The 9,558-nt window shown below is 42.8% G+C and overlaps 1 protein-coding gene across 1 annotated transcript; it reads right to left on the bottom strand.

Annotated features, from left to right (window-relative positions):
• Positions 1–4,891: 4,891 nt before the first annotated feature.
• LOC110486494 lies at positions 4,892–9,011 on the bottom strand. The gene is made up of 2 exons (XM_021558122.2): positions 8,566–9,011; positions 4,892–7,317 (listed from the first exon to the last, which is right to left on the bottom strand). Exon 2 carries the CDS (start codon positions 7,220–7,222, stop codon positions 6,056–6,058), a length of 1,167 nt encoding a protein of 388 aa, XP_021413797.1. The 5' UTR covers positions 7,223–7,317; positions 8,566–9,011; the 3' UTR covers positions 4,892–6,055.
• Positions 9,012–9,558: the final 547 nt, after the last annotated feature.

Raw genomic sequence — 9,558 nt, 5'->3', positions numbered from 1 at the left:
GACTTGCTGAGATGTAGGGTGAGATACCCCATATTAGGTTAATAGAGAGAGTGAGAGAGACACTTGGAAAAATGGAATGGTGGGGAGACATTTTTAGAAACAAGCTATTTATATATCAAGAAGATATATAAATAAACAGCTGTTGTTTGGGTGAGAAGTGTGTGCCCCTTTATTGAATGGATAGGCCTAATCACTCCAGGTGGCTCAGTTTTGCCCTTTTAAATATAGCTTTATTTTTTGCAGTTTTATTCTAATCCGCAAACCAAAATCTATTCACACTGTCCCTCATTAGCATATGAGTAGTTATTTCTTCATATTCAGAAGATTGAAGGCATAGTCTACATGGCCTAGGCTTTAGCTTAATGTGGAGCAGGTGACATGGGTTTGAATCCAGTGTACACATTTATCAGGAGCTACAATGATCAGTTACAATTGTGACATACACATAGCTGCAGCCTGGATTCAGGGGTAGACATAATATAGTAAACAAAAATCCAGGACACTCAAATTAGCTATGTTTGGTATGGTATGTATTCATTTGTGGATGTCCATCATCAATTTCGTATGATATGTTCCGAATTACATTTCGTATATGTTACAAATTGCAATTCGTACAAAATGTTACGTTGTGGCTAACATTAGCTAGGTGGCTAACGCTAATGTTAGCTAGGTGGCTAACGTAAGCCAGGCTAGGGGTTAGGGGTTATGGTTAGGGTTAAGCACAGGAGGTTGGTGGCACCTTAATTGGGGAGGACGGGCTGATAGTAATGTCTGGAATGGAATTAATTGAATGGTATCGAACTAATCAAACTCATGGTTTCCATGTGTTTGATACCATTCCATTTACTCCTTTCCAGACATTATTATGAGTTGTTCTCACCTCAGCAGCCTCCTGTGAGGTGAAGGTTAGGAGTTAGGTTAAAGAGTTCAAGTTAGGGTTTGGGGAAGGATGTAGCTAAAAAGTAATAAATAGTTGCTAATTAGCTAAAATGTTCAAGTTGTTTGTGATGAGTTTCGATCACGTGTTACATGCCCACCTATCCACCATACGAAAAAAGTATTAAAATGTATGCACTCACTACTGTAAGTCGCTCTGGATAAGAGCATCAGCTGAATGACTAAAATGTAAAAAATAAATCAAATGCAACCATACCAAACGTAACATGCCATGCTATTTTGAGTGTTCCAGATTTCTGTTTACTATTTTACGTCTAGTCTGAGACCAGGTTGATCACTCATGCCAAGCAAGAACAGGATGAAAATTAGTTTTAGTAATTTGTAGACATATTGCAGTAAATTGTCTGATTTTGTTGTGACATTGGCTCTCATTTCCAGCAGCTGTGGCCTTGTGGTTCGATGCATCTGGTTACAGTTTTTACATAACCACTTGAATCTCAAGAGCTCAGTACCTCATTCTCATCTGATAGAGACATTGAAACCTCTTTATACCATGGGCTACTTTATTGGCATCCTCCCTCTTATGAGGCATCCAGCCAGTCCTTTTGTTCCAATGAAAAAACTGCCGTGGACACAACAAAATGCATTAAATAATACCGTTATCGCTCCAGTTGTTTCCATGGCTCTCTGTGACGCAAGACAGAACAGGCACAGGTTGTAAGGTCAGACAGTGGAGGGCAGATGGACTGGAGAGAGGAAGAGGGTGTAATCATCACAAAGCACAGGAGGTCACAGTCTACCTCCTAAGCATTCATTTACCAGGAAATAAGCAGAATGAGAGTGAAAATGAGCAGTCAACCTTCCCCGTGCTGTAACTACATGGCATCTTCATATCCAGCTAGGACATAGGCCTAAGATATATTGCTCATTCCAAGTCAAGATATGCATTAAGTGAGCAAAAGGATATGGATATTTCCGACAAATCATTTTTGTCAAGGGTCACAGATTACATTCAAAAAGTCTAAACTGTCATTACTGTACTGGGTAACACATTTCTGAACTGGCAATAACAGCAATAAATACAATTGCAGTCATATTTTAGTTCACTATTTAGGAAGTACCAAAAACACACAAACTCAACCAATGTGTTACAATTGTGTATTTAAAACTATGTAAAGTGCTACCTTCTATATGGTGTAAGACGACAGGGGGCTTTAATGATCAACTAAGACTTTCATTACTGAATGGTGTGAATTGCACATTTCATGCAAAACATGACCATTCAGTAATGAAAGTCTTAGTTGATCATTAAAACCCCCTGTCGTCTGCCCTCCACTATCTGACCTTACAACCTGTGCCTGTTCTGTCTTGCGTCACAGAGAGCCATGGAAACAACTGGAGAGATAACGGTATTATTTAATGCATTTTGTTGTGTCCACAGCAGTTTTGATTGGAACAAAAGGACTGGCTGGATGCCTAGAGGGCTGTTTCCAATTGCAGATGCTTTTATTTGATCTCTCTCATTATCTTCAAGGCCCTGGTTCCTTCTCATGTGACCGGAGAGAGCAGCAGGGCCTGGAGGGTTCAGGCTCAATCTTTGTTCAGCATATGCTCTCTGTCTCTGTCTTTCTCTCTCTCTCTTTCTCTCTTTCTTCAACCGACCCACTTGAGCATTCAAATGCACTTTGCGTATCTACCTGCAATGCCATGCATTTTATTGTTCATCATTGTGCTATTGAACACAGAGTCACAGACACAAGTGCGGCTCCATATGCCTCATTTGTTTCACAAATGAGCAGGTTGACTCACCATTTGTGAAAGGTTTTCTCTGTGTTTCTTTGTATTGTGGAGGTAGCGAGCATGCAGCAATACCTCCCTCAAACATGCCAATGATAGAAACAACCTTGAGAGCAAATGCATGTTTTATTAATTTGGGTCATATGGAGGCTTAGAGGATTGGTCCTCATTTTTCTATGTCTAGTAATTGCTGTTAACCTGAAGATGCCACTCATTGCCTACTCTATGTCCATCTCATCATCTGGAGAGAACCCCAAACATGGACCAAGCACCGCCATGCTTCCATTATACCCCTCTCTCTCCCATTCCTCTTTGTTCAGAGCTGAAGCAATGGACGTGAACTTGACGCCCCCCCCCCCTCCTCCCCCCACTCCCTCTGTACCCCACCCAACCACTCCCCCTCCTAGCTACATATGCATGGGTTCCCATGACAACTGTCGCACTTCCTGCCTAGCAACCGGCGTTATCTCCCGCTGATAAACAGGGGGGACAGAATGGAGAGGGGAGTAGCAAGGGGGTTGCGGTTTAAGGGGTGTGTTATTGGGGGTGGTTGTGTAGTAGTGTGCTGATGCAGTAGTAGCTTCATTAACCAGCCTCACTCCTCTCCTCCACCCCCACCCGTCCTCTTCCTCCCACTCTCACTACAGGAATCCCCAATTTGACTGAGGAACCTGTGAATCCAGCTGCAGGTTGAGGAGAGCCTCTCCTTTGTAATGAGATTGGAACAGCACAGGGCTCAGTGAATGGAAGATGTTCTGCACTGGTGGATACATGGAGTACATGGAGCCTCTACAGAGTTCTACTGTCAGCTTATTTTCTCTTCATCTTGATTGATTTGACCTGTCCACATTGACACACATGCTGGTTTAGATAGGCCTATCTCATTCAATGTAGGGGTTGGTTACTAGGGGCAAATAATAATTAAATGACTTCATGGGTTGAGTGTTGTTATTGAGTGACATAGCAAATAAACCTTGGTGTAATTTTGCCACTACACCTGCACCAAATAAAATCTGCGACACTGAAATAAACACACAGGCTACTATGTCACGATCTGTGTGCTCTGAATGACAACAATCGCACCATCAGCTAGCCTACTCAACAAATGGTAGTCTGTGCTGCCACCTAGTGGTTTCTAAAGTTATTATGCTATTATATTTATAACTGCGCTCTAATCTGCTTTGGTTTGTCAAGGAATTTTATATGGGAAATTAATACTGTTCAGACAAATTATAGGTTTAAAAGGTCATTGGTATGACACATCTGAGACTAAGTAGGTAAATCTCTTAGTAAAAAATCTGCATGATCAGTGAACCTATGGGTGCCGTGCAGGGAGTGTAATTCATTTTGTTATGATGTAATCTTATTTCGTGAATGTGAATGTGTCTTCAGGCCCAGTCTAGCTCATACCACCCACATCTGAAATCCCCTGTAATGACTATAATTGCAATTCCTCTGTAGCTGTGGTCTCGAACACACACTAGCTCATGACTGGCATGCAGACTCCACCCCTCAGGACTCGTTTGCTCCTGTCTGGATAGACAAAGCTCTGTAGTCTTACTTGTCCAATCTGTTTTGCACTACTGCTCTTCCTACATACGTAGCTATGTGTAAGTTAGGTCTCAGACAGGAGAAAAATGTGACAGAGGATATTCATTTAGGTTGAATATTCTAAATAGTTGACTTTTGTGCTCACTGATGAAACATGTTCTCAAAAGGCTGCTACTTAATCCCTGAAGAAATCTTCAAGTCCATGTAGAACAATCACTCCTCATCTGTTAGATAATGTGAGACAAAGCAAGATACATTATTTTTTTAAACAGGATACACATTTCCACAGTCTAAGTGGAGACTGCAACATGTTGTTTTCTCAGTGACTTAATAGATGGAGGAAATCTATGATAATGCATGCTTTAGTGGATATAATGGTGTCCTAACAGTGGGAGGATCAAGTGCAGGGGTGGGCAATCATTTTTGCTCGAGGGCCACATTGGGATTTCAAAATTCAACAGACGGTCGCACACATTTTCTCTTTACTCAAACCTCCCGCGGGTCAGATAGAATGGGCTCACATGTCATTGCCCATCCCTGATACTGTATGTTGCCATCCCTGATACTGTATGTTGCCATCCCTGACCAAGTGGCTGCTTGACTTTTAGATGATTAGAAAGTGTATAATCAAAATGAGACACAAATATTTCATTTCAAAGATTTATTCACAAGTACAAAATTTTTATTTTCATACAGATATTCACAGAACAACAAATATTTTCATCACTTAGATACAGTTTACAGTGCATGTCGAGTAATTACACAAACCATGTACTCTTTGGACAAGGCTAACAAACAGTATTCGACTGAGACATGAAAACACTTTCACTAGTTGCCAGACACAGTGTGTTGTCCTACATGAAGCATATCACATTTCAACGATTGACATGGTGTGTGTCTGTCCTCACAGCTATGCTGTTGACCGCGCAATGGAATGATAGAGTATTAGTTGATTTCCAATTGTCATCATCCAAAGTCCATTGTGTTGCAATACATTAAAGAGATGCCAATAGTTGAAAGTCCTCATTCAGGGACTGGAGACCGTCACCTTTCAGGTTATCTGTCCTCAGTGCCCTTTCTATGGTTGTGTTTACAGTTTAAAAGAATGTGGTGTTCTTTCCTCATGCATATTCAAAACCAATTAGTGCCAATGCCACAGCACTAATAATGAGTTTGTTGAAGCTCCAGTTGAATTACAGTGTACATTAGTTCAGCACCAGTTCACCTCAATGTCTCAATCACTGACATTGCTTTTCTGTGGCTGTGAGACCTTGAGAAGCAGCATTGTTGTACATGCAGAGTGGAGATGACAGTCAATAATACAGCATCCTCTGGAGAGGTGAGGCAGTGTTCTCTTGTGTCAGAGTGTTTTTGAGGGTCTCACAGTGTATGGGGCAGATGGCCACAAGTGAACCAACACATATAGCGTTGTGCTTTAATAAGGTGATGATGGGACTTTGTCCCTGTTACAGAAACTGTTCTCAATTGAGACGCAGATAAGCATTTAGGATTTAAGAGTAGAAAATCAGGACAATTCAAAATTAGAGGGTAAAAATACACACACTCCTAAACATAAAGGTAAATAGTTGGAATTGAGTAGTTGGGGTGGATCATAGTCCAGTTGTCCCAGGGCATTGGTTTGTCACTGTAGCAGCTCAGTGTGCCATGGTACTGTGGTGTTTAGAGTCTCTGTTCCCCTCTATCTCATTTTCACCATGTGTGTGGGCTTATGTTAGTATGCTAGCTCAGATTGAGCTTCCTCTTCTGGGATGGGACAGTTCACTGAGCATCCACTGACCCAGTCCTGGGCTCAGTTCACTTTAGCCAGCAGCTGCTCTGAGAAAAGCTTCTTGAGCTGGGCCACCTCTTCACTGAGGGAGCTGAGGTGGGACTTGAGGACATTGTTCTCTGTATGGTAATGAGACTCTGTCTGGCCCTGTAGGGGTGTAGGTTGGCCATACTGAGTGGACTCTTGCTGTTGTCGCCCCCTCCTGGTCTCCTCTCCCTCCTGCTTATGTGGCCAGACTCCAGCCCCCTCAGCTCCACCCAACATGATGTGTCCGTTGACTGCCTCCCGGGGACCGTCTCTTGCTCCCATTGACTGCATGGGGCTGTGCCTGTTGTCCTCTCCACTGCTGAGGATCTTGAAGCGCATTTTGTGAGGAAAGTTCTTTATGCCCTCCCCAGACTCCACTTTCCCCATCATCACTCTGGAGAGCTCCCCAGGGAAGTGTACACTGTGGTGCACCTGCGCCTCTGCAGGGGAGTGGTGGAGCTCGTAGCCCAGCTCCTCTGCTCTGTGTGGGGACAGTTTGCCATGATCACTCAGTCGGTCCTCAAAGGAGAGGGGGCTCCCTAAACTGGAGCTGCCAGGGGTGGAGAACCCAGAGTCCTCTGACATGCTGCCAGCGTCCCTGGAGCCTTGCACGCTGAACTGGCCCCCGTGGGCAGCAGGGTGGCTCCCTGGTCCACTGTGCAGATAGTAGTGTGGAGCCAAGGTCTGTGGAGCACAGGGGGCTGTGGGGAGGGGCAGGATGGGTGTGTTGGAGGGATCTTTGACGAGGCCGAAGCGGAACTTGAGAGCCAGCAGCTCGGCCCTGAGACGTGCGTTCTCTTCCAGCAGCGCCAGCACGCGATTCTCCACCACCATGTCGTTGACGCGGCGCTTCTCTCTGGAGCGCTTGGCCGCCTCGTTGTTCTTCTTGCGCTTGTCCCAATAGCCATCATCCTTCTTCTCGCTGGGAATGAACTCACGCTTCCGTCTGAGGGCGTTTCCAGAGGTGGGCGGGTCATTGGTGCGCTTCAGAGCAGAGGTGCGTCCAAGCAGAGAGCGGGCCAGCAGACTGCTAGAGGTCAGGATGGACACGGCCTCGTCTGTGAAGGACAGGGTCTCACCAGGTGCAGCACTGGACTCCCCACCACTCTGCTCCCTCATGTCTTGAGAATCTTCTTCAAACATCTCACTGGTCACACTCATGATTTTTCTGTGTTGAGATTTTATGTTCTTCAGATAGTGTCTCAAAATCCAGTGTCGTGGAATGTTATGGTGGTAAATTGTTGCAATAATCCCACCTAGTGTTCAAAAGAGGAAGAATAAATGGAGAGGGAAATTTAGTTGTTATGCAAGACCAGTTACAACACAATGTTATGTAACCCCATTACATCTTTCCAGTTAAACTGGAGCTACTTGCACAACAACCCCACATGACTCTTGAATAAGAACCATGATGTACTAAGTGCAAAACAGACATGTCGATCTCTTTTGAAAATGTTTACAATATAATATTCAAAGTGGGCTCCTGCCAGTCTAAAGGTTAAAGGGTTAATTATAAGATCTATATTCGTATTCCTTTAATAAATAAGAGGCTAAAAGGTTTGTTTTTTCCCCTCCCAATTCTAAAGAAAGCTTTTATTTATTATCCCTGTTCTGACGCAATGACTGGAACTGAAGTCGCTTCATCAGACTAAATCAGTGTTAACCTACATGTAGGTACATGTAACATAGTGTAATATAACACACCGTATCAATCTCTAGAACAATCTGTGCAATGACCTGCATTGATTGCCTTGTCTATTTTTTATTTCACCAAAACAAAATGGCTTAATTAACAGTTTGAGTTCACGATCAGACGTTATATCTTTCAGGAATCGAATTGCATCAAGGACATTAGAGCACTAGCCTAGTTTGCAAGTTGATAATACTCCGCGCCCAACTGCTATTCCCTCCGTTCATTTACAATTGGTTCGCTGTATAGATCGAACTGTTAACCTAGCTACAGTACATCCCTAAACGAAGACTGAACTGGTTCTTCTCTAAACCGTTTAGTGGATGTCATTCTAAATTCCAGTCAGATATACAAAGGGAACGAAATGACGTATTGAAACAGCAATGGAAGTTACAACAAACTATTGCAATGAAGGTCCTTTTAAGCATAATTGCATACCTGTTCCACTAAATCTATTCAGATCATCTCAATTCATCATAATTTTGACTGTAAAGTGATCTACTGAATAGATCACTGGCGATGCCTAATAATGACATTTGTGGAGTAGTTGTGTGTGTGTGTATGTATGTATGTATGTATGTATGTATATATGTATGTATGTATGTATATAACATTTATTTTACTTCTAAAGCTGAATCGAAAGTTGGCTATAGTTTTCTTTACTTGGTATATTTGATATTATTTAACCTCAAATCATCGTAACCTACATAATTGATAGGCTTCTGTTGTAGGCAACAATGTTACATTTCTATTCTCTGTAGTATAAAGAAGGCACTGTTGAAATACATCTCATGAGTGAAAATTGTGAAATTACCTTGAGTTGGATTCTCGTTGTCTCAGAAAAACACCGATCTTTCAATTTCAGAAACGTGTCACAATTTAACAGAGCGATCGTAATAATTCAGCAGCTTCGATTCAGCACTGGGTCATCGAATACACAGGATACTTTGTTTCCTGCGCGGAGTAGGCTACTGTTAGCCTACTCAATATTAGGTTACTAGTCTCCCTGACACCCTGCGTCTCGCGTTTCTGCTCCACTTGGAATGCTGCAGCTCCTATTTGTTTCTTTCCCGGTGAAGTTCAGCCGAGGACGTTTCCTATCCTCACTTGAACCAATGGGCCGCATATGTGTGGTGCGCTCACTGAGACCGCCTCTCTCCCTGCCAAGACCCACCCCGCAAGGGACAGCTCACATAACGTTATCCTGCTCATGCATCATCAACTGAACTCGCTAGCCCATCCTTTCGTAACAATGAAGTAATATTGCCATCCCTGGCTCCCTCTCACTCTCCCTGCAGATTTCCAATAGACCTATGCTCTTCAACCAAAAATCAGCTTTAAAGGACGGCAAACGCGGTATCACGTCAATGTGAGTGACAGATCAGAGTTGTTGGAATAGAATTGAGAAAGAAAATGCCAGCAGTCATTATGTAAGCACTTCACAGTTTTCTAGCATATGGTGATCTCCACTGAATCCATTCTCATTATAAAGGGGATATCCCTAAATAAAACCTGTATGTGTCTGGAGGGATATAGTTCAGGGAAATACTTTCTGTTTTCCATATTGCTTCTTATGCAATGATCCATCTTTCACAGTGTAAATGAACTCCTTAACATAAGCCAAGAGATTGACCCAGCCTTGTGAAATATTCTCAGAATCTCAGAAAAACACAGTATAGGCCTATTACATAACATAATGGAACATACTAAAGAAGTGTTTTGGATTTACTTACAGAATAATACAAAATGCTCTGAGACCAGGTTGCAACCATAGGGGTTCCATGAAAACAGCAGAATTCAGCAGTCA

The sequence above is a fragment of the Oncorhynchus mykiss genome, chromosome 13 (assembly GCF_013265735.2).
Source record: "Oncorhynchus mykiss isolate Arlee chromosome 13, USDA_OmykA_1.1, whole genome shotgun sequence".
NCBI lineage: Eukaryota > Metazoa > Chordata > Actinopteri > Salmoniformes > Salmonidae > Oncorhynchus > Oncorhynchus mykiss.
Note: the sequence above shows the minus strand (reverse complement) of the source record. Positions and strands in the feature narration are given on the sequence as shown.

Coding starts and splice junctions, on each gene's coding strand:
- LOC110486494 (XM_021558122.2), bottom strand. CDS start 7,222: ATGAGTGTGACCAGTGAGATGTTTGAAGAAGATTCTCAAGACATGAGG.